The sequence below is a fragment of the Micromys minutus genome (assembly GCF_963924665.1).
Source record: "Micromys minutus genome assembly, chromosome: 28".
In the NCBI taxonomy this organism is placed as follows: domain Eukaryota; kingdom Metazoa; phylum Chordata; class Mammalia; order Rodentia; family Muridae; genus Micromys; species Micromys minutus.
Genome location: NC_137963.1, coordinates 39,571,687 through 39,598,327, shown reverse-complemented (window position 1 = coordinate 39,598,327; position 26,641 = coordinate 39,571,687). Strand labels below are relative to the sequence as shown.

At 43.1% G+C, this 26,641-nt stretch overlaps 1 protein-coding gene across 3 annotated transcripts in view; it reads left to right on the top strand.

The window, feature by feature from the left end:
• UNC13B (unc-13 homolog B) overlaps positions 1 to 26,641 on the top strand; it is a gene marked incomplete at its 5' end in the record, with an annotated part of 98,616 nt that overhangs the window by 30,357 nt on the left and 41,618 nt on the right. For 2 of the 3 annotated variants that reach the window (XM_080940368.1, XM_080940367.1), the window contains one exon: positions 23,646 to 25,881. The exons of the other annotated variant lie outside the window; for it this stretch is intronic. In XM_080940368.1, the coding sequence (XP_080796494.1) occupies positions 23,646 to 25,881 (2,236 nt within the window). Of the gene's footprint in view, positions 1 to 23,645; positions 25,882 to 26,641 lie in introns of those variants that run through there. 3 annotated transcript variants of the gene reach the window in all.

Sequence of the window (26,641 nt, the reverse complement as noted above, 5' to 3'; positions counted from 1 at the left end):
ACTGACTGTTTCGTTCTTCGAAGGACCCAAAGTCAACTCCTAACATCCACATGGTGACCACAACTGTCTCTAACTCCAGTTTCAAAGTACCAGACACAATGCATTAATATACATGCATGCAAAACAGCCACACCCATAATCTAATAAAAAGTATTAAAAATTAAACTAAAAATGAAAGAATAAAAATAAATAAAAGGGAAGTATATAATGTAAAGATGCCACGTCTCCCATGCCTTCCCATCCCACTGTGACTCTTATGAGTCTCCAGGGATAAGATGAACCTTTACAAGCTGAACCTGCACACTCAGTGCCCTTTGCCTTGCTTCAGTTACTACTGTGTCTCTTTGTTTTTCTTATTAGTATCCATAAAGCTACCGTTAAATTAAGGCTGCTAAGATTTTTCTACTAGACGAAGTTACTGCTGCTTAAAATAGCTATGTAGTGTTTCTTTTGTGAACTTACTATAATTTGCACACTTTGTGGCCTATGGTTGGATCTTTGAGTTGTCTCTAATGCTACCGTGCAAGTTCTGCTAGTGGGACCAAATATTTGGAGACTTCTTTTAGCCACAACTTTGAATTTCTGTTTCTCATAAGCCTTTATCCAGAACAGGTCCGACTACTTCTTCAACAACCAGAGAAGCCTCCCCTGGACAAGGGCCTTGCTGCTTCTCTCAACACTGAGTCTTCCCTTGCTTCTCACAGCCCCCCTGCCCTGTGATAAACCTGATATGAGAGACCAGGCCTAACACAGTTTTTAGCTTCTAACTTTGACTAAAATCTGGCTGTTCACTCAAATTCACTTTAATGAAGACCACGCCTTCTTATCTGTCCATGTAGTGAAGACCACGCCTTCTTGTCTGTCCATGTAGTGAAGACCACGCCTTCTTGTCTGTCCATGTAGTGAAGACCATGTCTGCTTGTTTGTTCCATGTAATGAAGACCATGCCTGCTTGTCTGTTCCATGTAACTAGATCAGGAGTAAAGCTTGTGGGGTTTTTGTTTTGTTTGTTTTTTGGCTTCCTCTGACACCTCCAAACCATTCACCTGCCCTACTCTTACCATCCTAGTAATGATCACTTTGTGATAGCTTGTAATTTACTTAAGGCTTACATTATTAGTTCCATTGAATAGAATAAGTAACTGAATTTTTAACTGACCTTGTGTAAATGTGTGTGTGTGTGAGATATTTATGTGCATGTACACATGGAATCAGAGGTTGACATTAGATATCTTTATCTTTGTCTACCTTATTATTTATTTACTTTGAAACAGGGTCTTACTATATATAGCTTTGGCAGGCCTATAACTTGCTATGTAGACCAGGTTGGCCTTGAACTCATAGAGTTCCACCTGCCTTTGCCTCCCAAGTGCTTCGATTAAAGGCACCCTCCAGTGTGCATGTGCTCCATCTTATTTAAAACAAAGTGTGTGTGTGTGTGTGTGTGTACATGGACAGTATGTGGCATGTGTGTAGAGCTAAGAGAACATAGTGGGAGTCAATTCTTTCCTTCCACCATATGGGTTTTGGAGATTAAGCTCAGATCTGATAGCACCTTTACCTGCTGATCTATTGTATAGGCTCCTTCCTCTTTAGATTTTGAATCACTGTTGCCCACTGAATCTAGAGTTCATTGGTTTTGTTAGCCTGTGTGCCTCCTGAATCCTAAAAGATGCACTTATCTCTTCCCCACAACACTACAGTTACTGGTGTGCATATCCACATTTGGCTTTTATGTATATACTGGGGATCAGAACCCCTTTCTTTATGTTTGTGTATATACTGGGTATCAGAACCCCTTTCTTTATGTTTGTGTATATACTGGGGATCAGAACCCCTTTCTTTATGTTTGTGTATATACTGGGGATCAGAACTCCTTTCTTTATGCTTATGCAACAAGTACTTTGTCCACTGAGTCATGTGTCCAGCCCAACTACTCACTGTTTGATCAGGCAGTGATCAGAGCCACCCAACTAGTAACTGTATAACTGAGATTTTAGTTCATATCTGCTTTAACATGGAAGCCTGCCTGGTTTTAAAACCATTTTCCAAAGTAGTCTGGAGTTGTTAATAGGTGTCAGGTGACAAAGATTCTGTGGTCAAAGAAAACTTGGGAAACTCTGAGTTCATTAGAATGTGACACCAACAGATTGCTCTTGGCTGGGCAGTGTTGTACCCAAACTTTGTAGAGTTTGGGTTCACTTGGTCCTATGATCCTTTAAAAGGAGAATCTTCCAATGTACACCAATTTTGCTCACATGCTTGGTAATGGAGCCTTGTTTTTTTTCAGAAACATTGAATTGGACTTGTTTTTCAAGGAGATTTCATTAAAATTTCATTTGTCAAGGTTATCAGTGAGCTTCTCAATACAAACTCTGGGAAACCGCTTTCCTGTCTTTCTGGTTTGACACGCTCTGCCTTTTGACTTCTCTGTTCTCACTCAGCCCACCTCCTCTGCTTTGTCTTCCCACATTGTGAATGCTGGGAGTCTTTCCTCAAGGTTTTTTTTTTTTTTAATGTGTGTGTGTGTGTGTGTGTGTGTGTGTGTGTGTGTGTGTGTGTGTGTGTGTACATAATGGTATGCATTTTTCCTAGGAAGCTCATTGATTAGGACAACAACCATACTTCTATATATCAGTAGCACAGTTCTCTCTCCTGCACAGGTCATATTTCCACATATTTCTTAGTCACTTGTCCTAGAGTCAGGACCTCCTAACAGAAGATGTCACCTCTTTCCCAACAACACGGTTCTTGGTTTTTCTCGATTCTCACCCACATCAGTTCTGAACACATGACGTGAGATGAGGCTGAGTCTTGAGAAGTGAGGGATGTATAAGCTTTGTGCAGCGACATCATAGCCAGGGTTTTTGTCTGAGGTGTGACTATTGCTAATTGAAAATTTTCCCCAGTAGGAAGTTAGGATAGACAGCCACGGATGGAGAAAATCCTGGAGTATCAGAGTATAAAATGTCTTTTCCCAGCCAGACATGGTGGTTCTCACCTGTAGTCTCAGTTCTCAGGAGGCAGAGGCTAGCCTGGTCTACAAAGTGAGCTCCCGGAAAGCCAGGGCTATACAGAGAAATCTTGTCTTGGGGGAAAAAAAAAGTGTTTTCCTCCTGCTACTTAGTGTGAGTGACAGGGATGCTGCCCTCTTCTGTTCTCTGTGGGAACTGCATACATGTGCATACACATGCATTTAGGAAAAGCACCCATACAAATAAAATTTTTAAAAACTGTTTAAAGAGAAGAAATACAGGCTAGGGTGTAGCTCAGCAATAGAGCACTTGCCTAGTATATGCAACGCCATGAGTTCAATTCCCAGCACCACATAGAGATGCTGAATAAAGATAAACCTATAAAAGAGAAGGAAAATAAGAAAAATATCCCACAGATTGATTTTTGAAGTAGTTTCCATTAAACGAAGAGTAGAAGTATTTTATGACATCTGTATCATGATTAGTCTGGGGAGAGAATTGGCAGTAATAGGTGTGAGCACAAGAAACCTTTGGGATTTTGTGCATACGATTTCTTAATTGGAATCCTGTTATGCTGAGGTGGCTTACATATTTCCTGTAAGTATGTTACAGGTTAATAAAACTCTTTAGGAAGCTAAGTGAAGCATGGCATTGAGACAGAAAGTAGAGACTGTGTCCACTTTATATTCTATATGTCTATGTCTATATCCTTTATTTATATGTCTAGTGCCCACAAAACTAAAATAGCAGTAGATCATTGGGTAAAATTGTTCCTCAAAAATCTGTTTTCTACGCATCAGGAGTCATGTTTCAGTCTCAGCTTCATAGCCTAGCACTTATGACCGCTGTGACTTGGCTCATCCTTTCTTTAGCCATGTGAATGGAATAGCTGAGGCCTTAGGAGCAGCCGTCACTTCTTGGCCATTCACCTTTTCAGTGACTTGGGCAGGTCACTCATAGCCTTGTAGACGCTTAGTTTTCTTTCCCACGACTGAGTACCATTCCCACCAATTATATGTGAAATAGAACCTAGACTATGTTTAAAAACTTTTTTTGGGGGGAGGGGTGAGACAGTGTTTCCTTGTGTAGCCCTGGGTATCCTCGAACTCACTGTGTAGACCAGGCTGGTTTCAAACTCGGAGATCTGCCTTTCTCTGCCTCCCTGGTGCTGGGGTTAAAGGTATGTACCACCACATCCAGCAGAACCTAGCATATTATTAACACCAAATAAATGTTAGTTTAATGTTTTAACATCATAATTTTTTCTTCTATTAATCCCATTTTTCTGTTTTTAATGCCAATTTTTCTTAGTTCCCATATTCAAATAATGCCTATACTTAAAAACCCCTCTCACATAGCACCTCCTTCCTGAAGCCTTCCCTGATTTCCATCTCACATAAGCAATTATAAGAAATATTTCCCCCTTAAATTTACTTACATTTTAACTGCCTCTTACAATACATTTTATTCGTACACTATAATGTTTTGGAATTGCTGAAGGCTGCTCCTTCACTGACTATCCTAAGAGTATCCACATTCTAAGCAGGCCATTGGGAGGAGCAGAGCCATTCAGTTCAATAAACTAGTGCATGAAAAGGGCTGAAAACCTGCTCTGAGCCACTGGCATCCAGTTTTGTACTTCTTTTGCACTGAGAAAAGTTCCGATGTCTAGACAAGCACGTGGACCGAGGGTGTCAGGTTGTAGACTGTTTGACCCTTCTTTTGAGTTCGTCTTCTGTTAAAAGGCCTATTTCAAAAATGCCTCTTTTTTGAAGTTCACAGAGTGACGTTGTATGGAATGAATACAGTGAGTGCAGTGGTCACCGTGTGGAGCAGAGCTTCACATGTTATATGTGTTTAGTAAACACCTGTGACATGCCCTTTCTGTAACAGGAAAAGCAAAAAAGAAAAAAAGTCTCTACTAACATACTTTCCTTTAACATAGTCTTTATTTGTACATTAAATCTAGACCTGTTCACCTTATATGTGTGTGATTTTTATCTTATTTTTATTACATTTTAAATGTTTATTTAACATGTGTGTGCGCTCATATGCCTGTGTGCAGGTCAGAACAACTTGCATAGGTTCTGTCCTATCTTGTAGATCCTAAGGCTCAAATTCATGGCATTAGGCTTGACAGCAAGTGTCTTCTCTCTGAGTGGTCTCACCAGACATATCTGCTATTTTATATTCTTTGACCAACATCTCTTCATTTTCTTTACCCCATTGCCATTTCCCCCAGTTTCTATTTTTGTATGTTGCTGTATGTTTCTTTTAGCGGTCTCTTTTGTTTTCTTTATGTTCAGGTATATTTTGATATTTTTGGAGATAATAATATAATTGTATTATTTCCCCTTCCTTTCTTCCCTCCGGATCCTTTAATATATCCTAGTCTTGCTTTCTTTTAAATCATGATCTCTTTTCTCATAAATTAGTGTGTGTGTGTGTGTGTGTGTGTGTGTGTGTGTGTGTTCCGAAATACATAGACGTAACCTATGTTATGTAACATAAGTCTACGTACTGTTACTTGTGTGTGTCAGGCCTGACCACTTGGTATTAGATAACCAATTGGGGTGCTGTTCCCCAAGGAGGTGTTTCTCCTGTTCGCAGCACTCCGTACTTTCCCATAGTTTTTGTGTAGGGTTGAGACCTCCTGAATTCCCCCAGGCCCTTAAAGGTACTATGTATGTTGCTGTCCTTGTCCAGTCCATTGAGGTGGTTGTATTGGTGACAGCTGTAGCTTCTGACATTATAGAAGACAGTCTCACAGCAAACTCTTTGTCCCTCTGGTCTTACCATCTTTCTGCCCCTTCTGCTATGGTCACTTGTTTTTAGATGTTGGTACTGGCTTCTACAACTCTGCATTTTGATTGGTTGTGGTTTTTTTGTACTGGTTTCTGTTTCGAAAGAGATGTGTGTTCAAGTCTTAGAATTCTTTTATCTCATTATGTATGTTTGTATTTGTGCTTATATATGTATACAAAACTATAATTTTCTTTGTTCATCCAGTAATAGACATGAGTCCCCTAGCTTATCTACATAAGAAGTTAGTCAGGACCATAGGTAACAAAAGTAACACTTGTAGTAGAAAACAGTTGCCCTTGGGCTATAAAGTAGAGAATAAACCTGTTGAGTTAGATGGTCAGAAAAGTCTCCAGAGGAATTCCTAAAGAATACTAAGTTAGCAGTTATTTCTAGGTATCAGAAAATAAAAATAAAATAAGGTGAGCTAGAAAGATGAAATCAAGGGTTAATTGATATGCATCCCATTTGTACATTTATCATCGAAGAGAGCATAGCTCCTTACATGTGGCACACTGTCTTAGGCTTTCCATTGCTGTGAAGAGACATCCTGACCAAGGCAACTTTTAAAAAGGACAACATTGAATTGGGGCTGGCTTACAGGCTTACAGGTTCAGTCCATTATCATTCAAGTGGGAACATGGCAGCATCCAGGCAGGCATGGTGCAGGAGGAGCTGAGAGTTCCACATCTTCATCTGAAGGCTGCTAGCAGAATACTGACCTCCAGGCAGCTAGGATGAGGATCTTATAGCCCACACCCACAGTGACACACCTACTTCAACAAGGCCACACCTTCTAATAGTGCCACTCCCTGGGCCAAGCATGTATAAACAACCATAGGCACTAACCATCAGTTTATAAAAATGGATATATCCTGAAGTCCAGCTATGGTATGCACAATTAGGTGACTGTTACTAATAGTTCTGTTGCTGCTGCTAATACTTTTGGTAGTAACGGGCATTAAATCTAGGACCTCTTAAGCAAAGTAAATACTCTTATCACTGAGCTATATCCCCAGCCTATTCTGACTCTTTCCTTTTTTCTTCTCATCTTCCTGCCCATTCTCCTCCTCCTCATCCCAGCCCCTCTTTTTCTCATTCTGTTCTTCAATTTCAAACAGGTTCTCATTCTATAGCCCAGATTGTTTGGGAACTCACTGAGTATCCTGGACCAACCTCAAACTTGCAACAACCCATCTCCTGAGTGCTGGGATCATAGCTGTGAGCCACCACATGCCTCAAGCACATAGAGAGGTGGATCCATGATTAAGAGCACTTGTGCTGTTGCAGAGGACCCTCGTTTAGTTCCCAGCACCCACATGATGGCTTGAACCATCCATAACTCTAGTCCCAGGGGCTCAAACCCCTTCTGGCCTCTGTGGGCTCCACGAAAGCATGTTGTGCATGAGTGTGCCACACACACACACACACACACACACACACACACACACACACCTCAGGTAAAATACTCTTAATTTTTTTTTTTATCTGAAACAAAAAAAAGCATGTCTTAAAGTCAAGGGGAAAAGAAATGTTGTTGCCTAGCTTCTTCAGATTCCATATCTGTAGCCAGTCTTTGGCTACTTTCTTGGTTCTTTCTTTCACCTTTCTTCACCCTTCCAACCCCCTAAAACTAGATAGGAAAGAAAAAAAGGGTAGAAGGGCAAGGGGGCAACATTATTGTTAGACTGCTTCCTGTTGACTAAGGGTGTTGAGTTCCTTGGGGCAAGTTTGATATTTGCTGGCAGGATATCTAATTTCTTTTTTGTGCATGACTACTTGACAAACCCGGACCAACAGCAATAACTACAACCAACCTTGCCTTTCAGGTCCTAGCGTTCTATATGCCCTTCTTTATAGAGAGTATATAAAATATCCCCAGAATTCCCAGCATCATGCAGTTGCAGAAATGATTTGCCACTAGCAAAGGCATGCCCCAGCTGGAGCATGAGGCAAATCATAGTCAGCTGCTGTGGACAATCTGAAGCAGCCCTATATTCCACACCTGAGATTTAACCAAAACCATTATCTTATCATATTCCTGGGGTTTCCAAAGAAACCAGAATTCTCAGTACACACTTCAAGTATGATAAGAAAATGTATTTATTCAGTATACGCCTAAGGACCTTTGGGCATAAATAGGTAAAGATGACAAGATGGGAGGGCATTCCAGATGAGAACCAAGATCCTGATCTTGACAGGTGAGATAGAAACTGTATTGATCTCTCCCAGAGACATTCTTCTCCTTCCTGCCATCTGTGCTGTTTTCCTTCATGATGTTTCTTATTTTTGACAGTCTCCTCTTTGTTTCCTTCACGCTACTTGCTGTCTTCTGCTTGTCTCTTAAAACTCAATGATTCCCAGACTCTGTCTCTCCATCTATGGATACTGTCACCTGTATGTTCAGACACCTAATACACATTTTATCTGTGCTCAAGTCTTTCTCCATCACCTTCTCTTTTGTAATTGTTTTCTCAATAACTGATAATACCAGTCTCCCAAGCACAGAACATCCCTTCTCCCTAAGAATAAGATACACTATAACAATCAGCCTGTTGCAACTTCTCATTCGGTGAATTGCCTAAGCACTCGATTGGTATCCATCTATTATATATTTTGTTCTAGTTTCATGTCTGTTACTGTGATAAAAACTCTAGTAAAATTCAACCTGGGGGGAGATGTTTGTTACCTCACAGTTCCACACAGTCCATTATTGAGGGGCTGCAGCAGCTTGGCACAGCTAGTCACACATTTGTAGTCAAGAGCAGAAAGAACTGAGGAGAAATGACTACATCCACGCTCACTTGCTTGTTCTCAGCTGGATCGATCTTCTCTTTTACAGGTCAGTATCCTCTGCATTGGTAATGGTGCTGCCAATTAAAGTGATAAATAGTCTCTTACAGACATGTTCACAGGTCAACCCAGTTTCTTATTGAGATTCTATTTCTAGGTGATTTTAGATTGTGTCAGGTAACAAAGTTAACCATCACACCTTGTGTATGTGTGTGTGTGTGTGTGTCTGTATAAGAGAGAGTGTGTGTGTGAAATCAATATTTCTGAAAGATTCTGCTTTGTTTGCTAAATCTGTCATAGCAGTAAGACATTTTACCAACTGAGCCTCGATGTCCATTCTTATAAGAATATGGTCAAATTAGATTAGCGCCAACTAAAGTTAGAAAACCCACCAAATTAAAAAAAAAAAAAAAAAAAAAAGAATTCCAATAGATCTCCAGATAGCTCATCTCTTGAAGACCAAAACCCAGTCTTTTATTGACATATCAATTCAGTCATTTGCCCTAGGTCCCTCTTTGATTATCCCAGGAATCAGCATTTTGTGACCTTAGCCCCTTTATTCTTAGAAAAAGACAGCAGGTACTTTTTATTGATTTAACATAGAAGAAGAATCAGAGATTTGTCTGCCTTTGTAAGTGGTGAGCCAGCTGGGTGTGATTCTGTCATAAGATCACTACTCTCACCACAGCTAGACCTAAACTCGCTCTGTCCCGGGCTGACATTGAATTCATAAATCTGCCTGCCATTGTGAGCACAAACAATAAACTTAGCTGGGTAGGATCTTGCTCTGAGATCACCACTCCCTAAATCTCCTTAGTATCTTTCTGACAGCTGGCTCATTAGTGTAGCTGCCCCTGCTTTTTTATGTCCACGATCCACCCCCCATGTAACTCGTATTGCATTCTTATATTTTGCATGGTTGGGAATTCTTGTAAAGGACAGTTCATAGCACTGATGTATGCTTTTTTTTAAACACTTAATTTTATTTTTTTAAGATTTATTTATTTATTTTATGTATGTGAGTACACTATTGCTCTCTTAGACACACCAGAAGGAGTCGGATTCCATTCCAGATGGTTGTGAGCCACCATGTGGTTGCTGGAATTGAACTCAGGACCTCTGGAAGAGCAGTCAGTACTCCTAACCACTGAGCCATCTCTTCAGCCTGATTTATATATTCTTGAACTCGTGTTTTTAGAGTTTTTTTCTCACAGCCTTAAGGACTGTCCTAAAGGTCACAGCATCACAAAGACATAATCTAGCTTCTCAGAATTGTGCTGTTTCTGATTATTATGAAGTCATTAACCTTGGCAAAGAGGACATTCCCCCAAAGGAGGAACATAAAGTAAAATTTATATATTATTATACAAACAAGCCTTATGCCTGCATTCATGGAGGCCCATGCCCTGCTGCCCCTGCTCCAGGGGTGGGAATGGTGTCATGCCATCCCTCCCATAGCCATGTAGGACTCACCAAATGGCACTCTCCTCCTGCTGCTTGCTGAGCTAAATATAGAGTTCTTAGATACCTGTTTAGCACTGTGTCTGCCCTCTTCCCACTATGACAATAATGGACTAAACCTCTGAACTGTAAGCCAGCCCCCAGCTAAATGTTTTCTTTTATAAGCATTGCCATGGTCATGGTGTCTCTTCACATCAATAAAACCCTAAGACAGAAGCTGGTACCAGGAGTAGGACAGTACTGTGATGGGTCTGACCCTGCTTTTGTCTGGAGGAATGTGGAAAAGCAGTTTAAAGCTTTAAGTGAGGTTTAATGGGCATCCTACTAGGATTGTGGAAGACAGTGGTGCTGAGGTGATTTGTACTATGGTGGCCTGGCCCAAGCTGTTTCAGAAGAGAAGAATTTTAGTATGTAGCCTAGAGATGGTTCTTGTGATATTTTGAAGAATGTGCTGTTTTTTGCCCTGGTCCAAAACCTTTGCCTGAGGCTAAATTGAATAGTTAGAGATTAACAGCTTTTTTAGGGGAGATTTCAAAACCGACTAGTGTTGATTATATTGTACAATTATTAGTGGCCAATGTTATGTATATTTATAATAAAAAAGGACCAAGCTCTGCAAGGAAAAACAAAGAATGTATATTTTAAGAATAAAAGAGGCACTAGGAACTGTTAACAGATAAGGAAAAGCCCTGTGCTAATTGGAATAAAGGGAGTGGTGACCTCAAAGTAAGACCCCACCCTGCTAATCTTCTAACTAGTGATAAGGAAATTTTTGAAAAGAGAAAAGAAATTAATGAAAAATAGGGCTGGGCATTGTGACACATACCTTTTATTCAAGCATTTCAGAGTTGGAGTCAGGAGGATCTCTGAGTTTGAGGCCACTCTGGTTTACAGATAGAGTTCCAGGAAAGCCAAGCCTAGACAATAAAGGAAACCTTCAAAATAGAAAGCAGGTGAAGATGTTTTTTAATGAGGGGGACACATTCCAGTTCCAGCAAGCAGCAGAACCTGGCTAGCAGTTTCAGCCATGAAACTGGCTTTAGAATACCAGCTTCAAGGGTCCGAGAACCCGGTTATGGAATCTCCCCATGTGACTGAGGAAAGCTACCAAGGCCCAGCATGCGTCAGGGGTGCCCTTGCATAAAGGTCCAGAGAGGTCATTTCATGAAGACGTGAAGGCGATGCCTGGATTGTTTTGAAGACCCCAGGATGTTAGAGATGCCCGAGTCATGAGTCATGGGGTACCCGCCAAGGAGAGCTGCTAACAGGGAGTGAGATTAGCATAACAGTCCTTAAGGATGAAAGGAGCTGGAGATCTGAAGAGGGCTTTGACTACACACATGGGGATGCAGAGGTTGCTCAGCTGGTTTTCACTCTTGTTTGGTTCAGCATTTCCTCACTGTGCTCCCTTTCTTCGATTTTGGAACAATAATATATGTCCTGTGCCATTGTATGTTGGAAGTATGTAATCTGGTTTTTGATTTTATACGGGGTTACAATTAAGATTTCCGTGAGTCTCGGACTGGACTTTTTTTTTTTTTTTAAATTGGATATTTTCTTTACTTACATTTCAAATGTTATCCCCTTTCCCGGTTTCCCCTCTGAAATCCCCCTATCCCACCCATCCTGCCTCCCCCTGCCTCTATGAGAGTGTTCCCTTACTCACCTACTCTCCCCAATCTCCCCGCCCTGGCATTCCCCTACACTGGGGCACTGAGCCTTCACAGGGCCAAGGACCCTGATAAAGCCATCCTCTGCTACATATGCTGTTGGAGCTATGGGTCCCTCCTTGTGTACTCTTTGGTTGGTAGTTTAGTCTCTGGGAGCTCTGGGGGGTCTGGTTGGTTGATGTTGTTCTACCCGTGGAGTTGCAAACCCCTTTCAGCTCCTTCATTCCTTTTTCTAACTCCTCCACTGGGACTCCATTCTCTATCCAATGGTTGGTTGAGAACATCCAACTCTGTATTTCTCAGGATCTAGCAGAGTCTCTCAGGAGACAGCTATATCAGGCACCTGTCAGCATGCACTTCTTGGCATCCACAATATTGTCTGGGTTTGGAGACAGTAATATGGGATGGATCCCCGAGTGGGACTGTGGACTTTTCACATGGTTGAGACATGTAGACATGGGGATTTTTGAGGTAGGGCTGAATGATTTTTGCATTATACTATGGCTACTAGCCTGTGGGGACCAGGAATAGAATGTGGTGGTTGGAATGAAAATGTCCCCCACAGTCTCATAGAGAGCGGTACTATTGGGAGGTGTGGCCTTGTTGGGACAGTTTGACTTTCATGGAAGAAGGATCACTGGGGGTACAAGCCGGGCTTAGTGGCACTCTTTTCCTGCCGCCTGCTGATTCAGATGTAGGAGTCTCAGCTCTGCTTCCCATCATGATGATAATGGATTAAACTGCTCAACAGTATGCTAGCTTTCATTAAATGCTTTTTTTCAAATAAGTTCCTGTGCTCATGGTGTCTCTTCACAGAAATAAAATGCCGAGAGAACTCTGGATGTTGTGACTTTGATCAGAGTTGGGTGAAGAGATTATGAGCATACATACCCCTTTAAGAGTTTTAAACAAAGGTAAAGAACTGTTCAAAACCCATTTAACCATTTGGCTCTTAAATAGACAGAGCCTTAATAGACATAGACTGCCAAAGGGTAGTATAGGCTGAAAACTGTACCACCTGGGCATTTTGTTTATTGCCTCTTTATGTTCAAGGTGCTAATCAGGCATGGTGGCTGACCTGATTGTAGAATGGAAGTTTGTCAGCAGTTTGTGATTTCTTAGACCTGCTCTGAAGCTTGTCAGGTCTGATTTAGGTTGTGTGGCAGCTCTGTCTTAGCAGATCAGTGAGCTCAGCACATCTCTGCCAGGTTCATCATTCCCTTAGGGTGGCATATTCCTGGGGTAAGAAAGAGGAACACCTCCCATTGCCCATCATTCTCTGCTTGTATATAGTTTCTGAATAGTTGGGGGAAAGCATAATTCTATAAGGAGGGAAAATGAATTTTCTCAGCCATCAGAACAAGCCACTTTCCCCACGCATAAAAGAAATCCCAGCTGTGTGGCCACATGTCAGCCTCTTCGTGATGCTTCTGGGTTTTCTTAGTGGTAAAGAGGGAAAATAGTCACAAGCTGACTCCTCTGTAAAGTAGAACTGAGTTTTTCCATCCTCTGTACCCATATTTATGACTTCCATTATGGGAAGACAAGATAGACACCTTCTCGTCCTGACCCAGCCTGGCAGTGTCACCTGAAAACAGAGGCCAGGTTCCCATCCTCCCCCCACTCCCCACCCCACCCCTGTGTGTGTGTGTGTGTGTGTGTGTGTGTGTGAGAGAGAGAGAGGGGGGGGGAGGGAGGGAGGGAGGGAGGGAGGGAGGGAGGGAGAACACATTGATTGGTTATTTGAGGGAGAATTTGGTTTGGTGAGGCCCTTCTCAATAACCCTGTGGATCTGTGCAGTCAGTTAGGGTTTTGTGCACCATGTGGTCTTCTGACTAAGCCATCCATTCAGATCCTCTTTAGAGCTCCTGCCACTGTGAACCTTCCTTCAACTCTTCGTGAGTGTCAGTGTCTCATTTTAATTTCCGTCTCTACTCATCTGTCTCTAGGTGAAAATCCTACAAAGATTTAAATTGGGAACCAGACCTTGAGAATGTCTGTTGAAAGCATCTCAGAGTTTCTAGAAAAAATGCCTTTCCCTTCTTAACCCAAATCTGTTTTTCCAGCTCTGTCCAGCTAACTCCTGAGCAGGGTAGCTTTGAGTTATTTCTTACACAAAGGACCTCATTTTCTTAGCCTGCCTAAGATTGTTGAGGGTCAGTGAGGTCCACTGTGACAAAGGGAGCTTTACTATTGCTATACAGCCGAGGAGACAGCGGTGTCCTGCCCCATCCAGAGGAGATGCGATTGTTCTGTGGTCATGTGATGTCTGAAACTGAAGGAGCCTCCCCTCTGCCTCCAGAGCTTATACTGATTGCTCTTTACATTTTATCCTCTGTATTCGATAGCTATTCCATTGCTGTGGCAAAATACTTAACCAAACAGTCAGCTCCTAGATAATTGATGTATTTTGGCTCAGTCTGAGGATAGTCTAACATGATGTCAAAGGCATGGTGGCAGGGGGGTCAGTCACATGTAGTCAGCAGGCAGAGGGAGAACACTGGGCTCTGGGGCTGCAGCCCATGGGACAGTGCCCCTGTCTTCACAGCAGACCCAAAGGTAATGTCATCCAGATGATTCTAAATCCTATCTAGTGGACAAGATTAGCTATCACATCCTCCTTGCTCTTGCTTAAGCATGGGCAGGCAGTGGTCAGGATAAGAATAGTTTGTAGTCAGAGATATGATCTCTTAAGTGAAATTTGAAGGCTCTAATGGGAGGTAACAAACTTTGTTGTGCTTCCTGAAGTCTTAAACATAATCTCCCATTATCTGAGACATTGTTAGGAGATGGGCTGCGTGCATTTGGACAGATGGACAAGACGGGGTCCATTAGCCTTTGTAACACTGAGGCCTCAGCCAGGCCCTGGAGCCCCATCAGCGAATGGGGCATGAAGAGGATAATTGTGATAACGTGAGCTTTCCCTCAATTTAGGGTGCCTGGACCTCGTAAGGACAGTTACCATGCTTTATGCTTGTCTGCAGAGCTGTGGAAGGAATTCTGATTTAATCAGTCTTCCCTCTATTTGTGTTAAACCCTGCACCTCTTCTGGCTTAAGCCTGGGAAACTCCACAGTAAATTGGCTGTGATTTCACTGAAATTTGACAGTTTTCAGGTTATTTTCTTCCTCCGTATTTAGATGTGGCTCTAGTCGTGCTGACAGCCCTTATCTCCCCTGTCGTCGAGCCAGCTTCCAACTGGGTTAGGAGGAATCCACACTGCTGTCAGCACTGGCTGCACGGTGAGGTGGAGGGGTAACAAATGGCTTGTTTAGCATCTTTTAGAATCTAATTTTCCTGCCTTGACTGAGGGGGAAGCGATGTTATTGGAAGAAGGCAGCAAGGAGGTAAATGTTGGCCCCAGAGCCAACCTTGTCTCCTTGGGATCTTGGATAAGATATGGAAATCGTGACTGGTTTAAAATCTTGTTTGGAGCCAGACATGATGGCTCAGTAACATGTAACCCTAGCACTAGGAGGCTGAAGCAGGAGGATCACAAGTTCAAGGCTAGCCTGCCTACAAACTGAGACACTGCCTCAAAAAGCCAAAATTAAATAAAGCTTTGACAGTAACAGATCTTAGGATAGTCTCTACTGACATATCCCATCTGGTTTTCTGGACGAGGTGGGCCAGACTCTTGTCACAGGAATGTAATGCTGAGTAAATGAAGTTTGCCGCCTCAAATCTGCTCTGAGGCCTGAGGAAGAGGAAGACCTTTTCTCATTGTGTCACGCTCAGAGAAGGCAGAAAAGATGCAGGGTGCCTAGGTTGTCACTGTAGTTCAGGGCTGGGCACAGCAAACAGCATTTTTCTATCTTTGGCTGCAGAATGGACAAAGGTAATGTTTCATGTACCTGGTGCTCTGTGTCCCAGAGCTTCAGTGATATGTAGGTTAAACTAGGTTAAATTATGTTACAGCAAGTGATTTGAGTGTTTTTGACAATAGAGACACTTGATTTGCTAGTACATCCAACCTAGACTTGTGGAACCGTTGGGATTAGAACAGCGTGGGAACCACCGAACTGGAACTCTTCGTTGAGATGGGGCTGCTATTGGTGCAGGCAGCCGGGACTCTGCACCTCAGACAGCTTTTGATGATGTTAAATGCATTTGGATTGCTAAGTTCAAAATTCTGGATTCTAAAGTAGAGTTTGGTCTTGACTGCTGTAATTGAGAGCTCATGGTTTACTCAGTTTCCCCTCCTCCCTAATCACGTATTGGCATAGCCTAAAGGCATTATTATCTTTTTTACTGATTTCATTGGATATATTTTATTTACATTTCAGATGTTATCCCCTTTTCTAGATTCCCCTCCATAAACCTCCTATCCCATCCCTCCTCCTGCTTCTGTGAGAGTGCTCACCCAACCACCTCCTCCCTCCTCCCCGCCCTGACATTCCCTTTCACTGGTAGGACCAAGGGCTTCTCTTCCCATTGGTGCCCAACAAGGCCATCCTCTGCTACATGTGCAGCTGGAGCCATGGGTCCATCCATGTGTGCTCTTTGGATACTGGTTTAATCCCTGGGAGCTCTGGTTGGTTGGTATTGTTTAAAGGAATTCTTTTATAGTAGCTGTTCAAAGAAACTGTGGGTGTGAACTGGGAGAAAATGGCACCGTTTGGTATGAACTGCACTTGGACATTGTCGCTGTCCTTCAGCTTCTCTTCTCTACAGGCTGATGGCAGATGTGGTGAACCAACACAGAGCTTATTTTAGTGGAAGAGAAAACTGCCTTTGCATTGTGCTCTAGCAGTTCCTTCCCATATTCTGGGTTCCCCCTGAGATTTAGAGCTCCTCAAAGTATAGGGCTCTGTGCCACATCTTTCTTAAATCTACAGCTTAGACATGAGGGAGCTATATAGATGGGAGAGAAGGAAGAAAGAGGGAGGAAAGAAGGAAGAAAATGGGGGAGGGGAGAGAGTAAGATTTATATTTAGCAAGAGAGAGAGAGACACTCACCAAGGGTGTGTGAGTGAGCTTGCTGGCAGGATTGTGTGTGCGTGAGTGTGCTGGGAAGGGGGTGTGAGGAGGGCTGGTGCCCTATGGGAGGGTGCAGGCAAGCAGGAAGCAGCTGGAGAGGAGGAGGAGCAGACGCGGAGCCGGAGCTGCCCTGCTTTCCTCTCAGTCAGAGCGAGAGGATTGAGTTAGAATTCCACATCCAGTTGAAGTTTGGCTGTTGTTGCCTTCAGCAGCCTGGTCTTCAGAGTCTCCCCTCAGCAGAGAGGTGCGGACCAGACTCCTGCCTGCCTTCTCCGAGGGGATTTCTGTGCTAGGCATTGTTCCTATCATCAACTTTGCACGGAGGAGCCAGCTGGGTGCCACTGAGAATAATAGCTCCTCGGCTCTGCCGCTTAGGCAGGCGGCTGTGCAGTGGCTCAGAAAGTTCATCCTGTGGCTTCTCTATCAGTCTAAGGCGTGCTTCTGAAAGGATTACTTACAGGCAGCACTTGCATTCTAAAACTTGAGAATTTGTGGCTTTAATGGTTTTTTTCCCCCCTTTTTATTTCCTTAATCTTATTTTGGTTTCAGCAACAAGGTAAGTGATATTGAATATAATATTGACTGTGAACGACAAGCAGGGACAAAAGCAAAGCTTGTGGGTGGAATGTGGAACAGCTACATTAATTATGTAACTGCTTGAGCCAAGTTGCTGGTGGGGGTCATTATAATGAGTGAATAACAGCATACTCAGCACTGGGGGTAGGATCTTCACGTGCACGCTGTGTGCTGGTGATCTGGTCCTCCATTCCTCCTGGGTACTCTGCTGTGTGTCTACAGCTAACCTGTCCACCCATTGGATGTGTGCACAGTTTCTGTCTTGATATGTCTGTGTGTGTTTATAACTTACCTACCTGTACGTGTCTTCTCGTATGTATACATTGCATATAGCCTTTTTATTCCTCTTATATGACTAAGCCGTCTCTTCCTCTGCACATTCATATACAGAGATCATCTGTCCCTCCATGCATTTATACATGTACTCAGGTAACCTTCCTCTTCTTAGGTATATTTAGAAACCTTTTCATCTTTCTTCTGTACATGTGGGGGCTATACTGCCCTGTCTGATATGTAGGTGCTTCTCATGTGTGCAAATACCATATAAACATAAATGTCCATCCTGAGTTTCTCAGTCTTGAGTGTATATACACATGCATATAATTTGTCTATTTATGTGTGTAGTAAAAGAGTCCTAACTTTGTAAATTGAAAACTTACTTAATACTACCTTTTCTGAGTGATCTTGGTCAAGTCTAAATCATCCTCTCTGAGTTCTGCTTCTGTCTTCTATGAAATCCAAATAATTCTTCTTGACTTATAGAGTTGTAATAATAAGTGAAAATCATGTAAACTGAAAATTCAAAATAAATTAATCTTTTGCCATCATTATTTGTCCCTTTAGTGGACATGGCATCTAGCTGCATCGAGATTAACTCTTACTCATGCACGGTCTCCAAACCTCCCGTGTGAATGGGGAGCTTCTGTTGAAGTAACCATGTTTGTCTTGTAGTTTTGCCCAGAATGTTGGAAAGAAGCTACCCAGAGCTGCAGGATATTGAGAAATGGTTGGATTGAGAAGGAAAAAGGATCTCATCTTCTGCAGTTAGGAGTTGGTCTTTGGTTCTTTGCAGCCTTAAAGAGGATTGAACCGTCCACAAACCGAAATGAGCTCCTTCTGATTAGGATCAAAGTAAGCAGGTAAACAGATGAGCAAAATGACAGAGCAGTTTCTGTCGCCGAGGTGACATTGCTCTCTGCACAGAGCACAGAGCCCCTGTTGTCGGGCTGAAGGTTATTTAGAATATTCCTATGCCAGGTTTCTAGATCCACGTTGTCCAGATGGTAGCTACTGGCCACATGTGACTGTTGTGTTGTTCTTCTTGGCCTGTTTTTAACAGTCTCCTTAGCTCAGGTTGGCCTTGACCAACTGGGAGTGGGCCAGTGAGTTGACTCTGTGGGGAGAGGCACTTGCATTAATGTCTAATGGCCTGATGGTCCCCAGATCCCACAAAATGAGAACCAAATCCCACATAAACCATGGCACATGTACAGTACACACACACACACACACACACACACACACACACTTGGATTACAAGCAGGTGCTACTATGCCAAGCTAGTCTATGTTGAGATGTGCTGGATACAGTATATGTGTACATTTAGTACAAAAAGAATATAAATATACAATTAATGATTTTATATTGATTACATGCTGCAATAATATTTTGGATTTGGGCTTAATAACACATATTAAGATTAGTTTTGCATGCTTCTTTTTACTTTTTTTATATGTCTGCTAGGGAACTTAAAATATATAACGTGGTTCACTATATTCTGTTGGGAAAGTGCTGCTCTAGCTCATCATAAGGATCAGGGTAGCTTTTCTTGATGGAAGGACAAGGTGAAACACATCAAGTGGGAGCACCCTCCACCACAGTGCCCTCCACCACAGACCCATCACCACAGACCCATCACCACAGACCCATCACCAAAGACCCACCACCACAGACCTATCACCACAGACCCACCACCACAGACCTATCACCACAGAGTCATCACCACAGACCCACCACCACAGACCTATCACCACAGACCCACCACCACAGACCCATCACCACAGAGTCATCACCACAGACCCACCACCACAGACCTATCACCACAGACCCATCACCACAGTGCCCACCACCACAGAGTCATCACCACAGACCCACCACCACAGACCCATCACCACAGTGCCCTCCACCACAGAAGCCTCCACCACAGACCCATCGCCACAGAGCCACCACCACAGACCCACCACCACAGACCCATCACCACAGACCCATCACCAAAGACCTACCACCACAGTGCCCATCACCACAGAGTCATCACCACAGTGCCCATCACCACAGAGTCATCACCACCGACCCATCACCACAGAGTCATCACCACAGACCCACCACCACAGTGCCCATCACCACAGAGCCATCACCACAGACCCACCACCACAGTGCCCATCACCACAGAGTCATCACCACAGACCCATCACCACAGACCCATCACCAAAGGCCCATCACCACAGACCCATCACAGCAGCATTGGGACTTCTCTTCACCAGCCTCATATGCAGGACAGATACTAGCTAACTGGCAGCCTGGTAATTTTTGTTTTAAATAAATTTTAGAAAATTATGAATAAATATTATTAAGAAGAAATTTTCAACTTAGTTTGGCAGCCTGGTAATTTTTGTTTTAAATAAATTTCAGAAAATTATGAGTAAATGTTATTAAGAAGAAATTTCCAACTTAGTTTTACAATGGAAACAGGTTGTTGGTCATCAGTCTACAAGGAAACCTGGACCTTGAAGTTTTCATATTGTCATGGAAACACTGGTAGATCAGAAAAAGTAGGAGGCTGGGATTTTAATCCAGCTATACCATCAGTTTCTCAATTCTTCCCATGGTACCGAAGTCTCACGTGTGCCAGCCTCTGTGCTTTCAATGGTGAGACCCTTGCACCATTAAGAATTTGGGGATAAATAAAGAAATTTTCTTGGTAATATGGTTCATATCCATTGTGGGCCCTTAAACAAGAATCTCCCCCCTCAGTAAGAATAAGGATGTCCTTCTATCTCAAGGGTCATGATCTTGTAAGTGGGCTTTTGAGGAGCTAGAGTACTTGTTCCACCTAGTACTTTGAAATAAAAAATTTAGAAAAAAAAATGTTGCAAGAGCCAAACAGAACCAGTTCATAGGCATAGATAGAGCACCGGAATGTTGAGAGACGGCACATCCTCAGAGCCAGGGCCAGACTAAACTCCTTGTCTAGGACATTCTCATTTCTTTGCACGAATCTTGCTTCTTATACCGTGGGCCTTGATCTTTTTATTCTGACAGATACTCTAGGAATTGACTCTTTCCCACAAATTTACATCCTAAGAGTATCCCACCTGCTGTGGGCCGTGACTGGCTCTAGAAATCTCTCACCAACATGACCTCACAGTGTAATTGGTAAATGACCTAGGGAGCACATATCCTTGATTTTAGGGGAGGAGGGGTCCTCAGCACTTTTGGCCTCTGCCCTTCGGGTCCTTTCACAGAAGTGAGAGGCTGTTTGACCTATGTGTTTATAGAAGCTGCCTGTTTCCCAGAGGTCTGTGGTGGTTTCCTTCAAGTCAAAATTTGGATCAGGGGCATCTTTTACAAGAGATAGTTACATTTTTAATCATGTTTCTCTGACAAGTCAGAGAGAGAAGTAAATGAATCAGCCATTTAAGAATACTGAGACATCTTTTTCTTGACGTGGTTGTAGTAGGTTGTTGCTGATGAAATGTAGTTTAAATATCTACTCCCAGCCCTAATTCTTAGTTTTCCATCATTAAATCTTTAGCTTTCTGGTTACTTCATTTTCCTTTCTCATGTCTCCTTTTCAAATACAGTAAGCTCTTGAAGGGCAGCATCATTGTTTCCAGCATCAAGGATTCCTTAGGGGGAAAAAGCCACAGATATTCTGCCTGTTTCAGAATATGTGCATGAAGTTGAGAGAGCTGACTGTGGTGGATAGGCCAGCAGACAGGCAGAGTGACATCACAGACATGTCAGTGTCAGTTAGGGGCCTTGGTCTAAGCAGAGGATACACCAAAGCCTCCTACAAGAAAGTAGACTCTGTGGCCTTGCCTGCCCTGGTTTTTGTGTATCATTTCCTACTTATTCTTACTCCTGTGGGAAATGCTTACTTTTAAATTACACTGTGTCACTAACATGTCACTTCGCCTTGTCACTCAATCTCACCCATTCACCATCCCCCTCACTATAATATATTAAAGAGTACAGACTGTCTCGTTTGACTTGGAAATCAGATGGTCCTTCCGCATGAGCCCTGCCATTTCATTCATAGACTGAGGAAGAAGGCTGGTGTGAGTCTCCTGGCCCCGCAGGCTGCTCATTTCCTGATAGTCCATTGAGCTCAGAGCAGAGTGGCTAAGTTACCCTCAGGTAACACAATTATCTTCTGTCTTAGAGCCTAAAAACCAGGATGACCAAGTGATGTTGGTATCATTGTGGAACATGTATGCCCAGCAGGTAATTCTTAAGTTCAGTTCATAGAGAGACAGTGGCTACCAAAGAAGGTGGGGTTTTGCTTGTTTGTTTAAAATAGAAGCAAGCCTCTGTTGGAGCTGGGAGAAGCTGCTATGAGGAGCCTCGTTTCTTGAGATCCAACATAAAGCAGTAACGAGGCGACTAGACTTGTTTGTGGCCTCTCAAAGTATGTAATTGACTTAGATGAGGACTATCTTGTTAAAGTTCTTATAGGAGCGGGAGAGAAGGCAGGGAGATAAGAAATGGGAATTCATCTAGTTTCTGCCTTTTGGTTCTTGACCTAGTTATCTCCTGTAAAAACACTAGCTCATCTTTCCCCAAGTCCTGTGGTTCATCTTGCTTCTCTATCCAGGGAGACACGGCGCTTTTAAAATTCAGGCCCATAGACTAATTGTAGATTAGGTGAGTTTTCTTTAAAATGAGTTGTTATTAGGTCAACTTTTGTTCCTCAAGGCAGTTTCTCTTTTAGTAAGGATTTAGAAGACTTATAAATCATGAGAAAAATCTTTAAAAAAAAAAAAAAAAAGCCAGGGAAACAATCCCATGTCAAATAGCTTAATGGAAGTGTGTCCCCCATTAGTTCATCTTGTCTCTTGCAGGATAGCCTCTCAGGACCATAGAGTATTGGTAGGCCCATGCATTTCCTGGATCTCTGTCTCCCTCTTGTACTTCCCACTCGTTTCTCCCACAGTTTGCATCTTCCTGATAAACAGGAAATGTGTGCACTCACTGCAGAAGATACTAATCCACGTTTGTCCTACCAGTAACTTAAAGTAGGAGGAGCAAGAATGGCGGCTGCACAACTGTTTTGGAGAACAGCAAAGTACCCTGTGTACTACAACCAACTCTGCTTCTGCCTTACATTGCTATACCCTGACAGTCGGAGGGTTAGCCTCCCTCTGTTACTTGATCAATACAGTCACGTTAGGTAGAGTGCCTTGGAGGACCCATTGACCCTGTAGTGAGTCTGTATTTGCAAGCCTTTAGCTATCTGCCCAATTGGACTTAAATATGTTGAGTACTGTCTGAGTTCTGGGCATTGCCGAACCTGTACTCCATGGCCTTATTCTGGAATTAGCTGTAGTAGTAACTTTTCTTCCCTCAAAAACTTTCTGTAGTCTCTTTTCCAAGTGAATGTTTGCTATCACCAAACAGTGCTGAACTGTAGGAGATCTGAATTCTCACCAGAAGAACAAAATGGATAAGAAAGAAATAATCTCATGTTTGTCTTTTCATTTCGTGCATGGATGTTAAACATGTACTTTCATCCCTGAGTCAGATCCCAGTGCTGATTTTGTGAAGGTCTAAGTAAGAAGTCACTAACTGACCTTACTTTCCTGTGCTTAAATCTCAGCAGCTTGTCTCAGCACTGCCTTTGTCCTTGTTAAGAACATAAAAGACTTGATTTGGTTTTTGAATCAGTATTTTAAAAGAAGCAAGGAAAAGAGCAGTGATGCCTGTGGCTTAAAGGTTTGAGGGCTGCTCAGGATGAGTTCTCACTGTCTTTGAAGGCATTGTTCTTATCCCTGCTTGACAGCTTGGTCATATTTAAATTTCTGTTTTTGTTTTTATTTTTTTTAATCTGAGTCTACTGTTCTTTTTTCATGAGCTACAGGATAAAAGCCAAGCCAGGATCCAGAGACATGTGTCAGGTTTGAGGCCTATTCATGAGGTCATTCCAGGCAGTCCTGTGGCTAAGCCTAAGGCTTCAACTAGCAATAGTTGCTAAAAATCAATCCAGAAAAAGAAAGGAAGGAAAGGGGAAAGAAAAGAAAGAAAAAGAAGGACTAGGCTCTTCTATTTAGCATCCCAACTAGAAAGGAGGAAAGAGAAAGAAGCAAAGAGCCATCACCTCTCCTGAGGAGAAAATGAAGCGACTGTTGCGAGAGTCTGAGGAAGAAATCATGTTGACGTTGGGACCTTCATCCAGCCTCTCACCAGATAAGGTTAGGGCAGAGACTATATGTACTATCAAGGGCAAGTCCACAGGTCCAACTGGGTCCTTGCCAGAGGACAACTTCTCACCCCCTTGCTGTGAGTCAGTAGACTCCACCACGAGTGGAGAGAGAGATGGGGACCTTGCTCAACTTTGTAGCTTTGAGCAGCAAGCCAACAGCCAACCTTCTCTGGCCTGTGCTTCAGGGTCTGATTCTCAAGAACTCTCACCTGTCAGCATAACAAGCTGTTCAGAGCCTTCAGAGAGAAACCAAGCCAGGCCCATTTTGCCCAGAGGTCCTGGCCAAAGATGTAGGCATGAAGAGCAAGAGCCTCTGGGAGATGTAGTAGACTATATCATCAGAGAGCTGCAAGGTATCAGTCGGCTTCAGTCTGAGATTGCTGAGCTGCAACAGCACTTGAACCAAGTCCGGGGTTCTGTGGACGAAGTGTCTAGCTGTGTAGATTCAGTACTGAATGAAATAGAAGGCTTGCATGTGGGTAGCAGCTCCCTGGGCAAAGTGTGTGATAGGGAAAAGGCCCAGGAACTTCATGTAGAAAGATCCAGAGAGGAAGCCATTCTTTATCTGTATGGACTTCCTGAACATGATGGGGAAAACACTATGGAACTGGTGGACAGCTTTCTAGCTAAGCACCTCTGTGTTAATGGCATGCAGTGCAACAGGTATATCAGAGAGGCATACAGGGCAGGCACAGCTCCTGCCCCACGGCCCACTGTGGTGAAACTTGTTCATCCAGAACACAGAGACCTCATCTTGCAGAAATCCATCCTCTTGCAGAGTGTGGGAGTCAGAGTTGCCACCAGAGAGGAACCAGTCTGGCCAGAAAGGTGCAAGAATTCCCCAAAGGAGTCTCTATCATGCCTTCAACAACTTCAAGACCACAGTTGGAGCTCTTTAAATCAGGGTAAGCCAGCTCTTCGGCTAGAAACAGGGGACAGAAGACAGATGACAGAACCACAGCAGATGAGGACTCAGAATCAACGTAGAGAACCCCAGACTTCTGAGCATCAAGGCCTTAGTTCCCTACCAAAGGATGGCTTAGCAAAACAGAGTGATGTGTCTAAGCTGCAGGATGAAGTAAAAGGAACATCTGGAGCATCCCGGGTAATTGGTGATCCTTGTGGAGAACTTTCTCTCCTCCATCAACCTGAGGGGTCTTCCTCAGTGTTAATCTCAAAAGAGGAAGATCGTGGTAAATTACAGCTTTGCAAACAGGACAGCCAAGAACATGAGGCTTGTAATGTGACAAAGCTACAGAGTGACTGCAGCAACACAATTAACAGTTGCCTTCCACTGTCTGGACCACTGAAAGCAGAGGCGGTCAATGCAGAGGAAAAGATGCAAGGCTGTGGAGGTGGACTTGACAGTCTGAGCACAGAGCAGCTGGAGGACCTTTTGGCAGCTCTGAGTCCTGACAGCACAGCTGAGGAAGTGATCATAGCACCCGAGACTTTGAGTAGCATGGTTCATATTGACCTGAATGAAGAAGAGAACGGTACTGCCCAGGTCCTTAAGAATGTCTTTGATAAGTCCTCATGTGTTCTGGGTGGTTCCCAGGAGGATGAAGATGTAGAAATTAAATTTCATACAACTAAGCTGAGTCGAGCAATCCACCACTTCCGTTTGGCTCTGCAGGGGGTTTTTCAGAAGTTGGAGAACAACGGGTCTATCAGTCCTGAGGACATGGAAAGCAATGAGAGCGGTTCCCAGTCAGAAAACAGTGATAGACTTCTTTGGACAGTAAGTTCAGGAGGTGCCCACGATTGTTCATTGGAGAGTCCAGCAAGTCAGGGGAGTGAGAGCTTCCTCAGTGTGGTTTCTGGTGGAGTAGGCATCTCTGCACAGGGTGATCAGACACCTCAAGCACCAAGTAACTTCTCTCTTGCTTCCAACAACTCACCTCTTGCAAACTCATTGCTCAGTTTCCCTTTATCCCCATGTCTGGGAATTGAGACTTGTTCCAGGCCGGACTCTCCTAATCAAGGCAAACTGAGTTTAGAGCAAGTATGCGCAGAGACCATTTACCTTAACAAATGCATCAACAATTTTAAAAACGTTCTAAGAGAGAAAAGACTGAGGCAGAAAAAACTTTTGCAAGAGCTAGTACAGACGGCAAATCATCTTTCGGTAGAAGACATCCCTTCAGGTATTCTGAGTGTCTGTGTAATGGTGTCACAGCTGGCTCAGTATGGGATTCATCTGCCTTGTGGTGGGTTTAACAAAGTGTTGGGGTTGGTCCGTAGCTTGAATCAGTGTAGATTATTTTAATACAGACTTTAAACAAATCTTTAGGAAATAGATGTAAAGAGGGTGCTAAGGTTCGAAGGGAGGTTCTACTTCCTGTCTTTAGGCCATTTCTAGTCTTGTGGGGGGACCTGGGAAGTAGAGAGAGAGAGAGGTCACAATAGGCTGCAGTTTAGATGTGCATTTTAAAATGCCTTTCATGGTCTTCTTTGGAAGACTCCCATCTCCCTAGTAGTTGATGGTACTTCTCCATGGTCACTGAAATTTCCTTACCTCTGCCTGTACCTGTCTCCATCCTAGCTCTGGCCTTTCTCACGCTGACCCTTACTTCTGAGTCGGAGCAGCTAAGAGCTGTCTACTTAGTAGTGCTGACCCAGTCGGAGGGCCCAGTGGCCCTCCGTGGCAATTACTCCCTTTTTGCCTTCCCCAGCTACCTGAGAACTAAAACAAAATGTTATTTTTAACTGCAGGAAATAAAAAAAATTGTTTCTAGGCAGCATGGGAATCTGTAGTTTTACATTTTCTTCTCCCAATCAAAATTACGTTTATCCAAAGAGCATATGCTATATTTATCCAATTTTAATTGTAAATGGGGTTATCCTTTTTTGCATATAACCTGATTAGGTTTCCCAAGACAAAATTAAAATGAAGAAACGTATCTT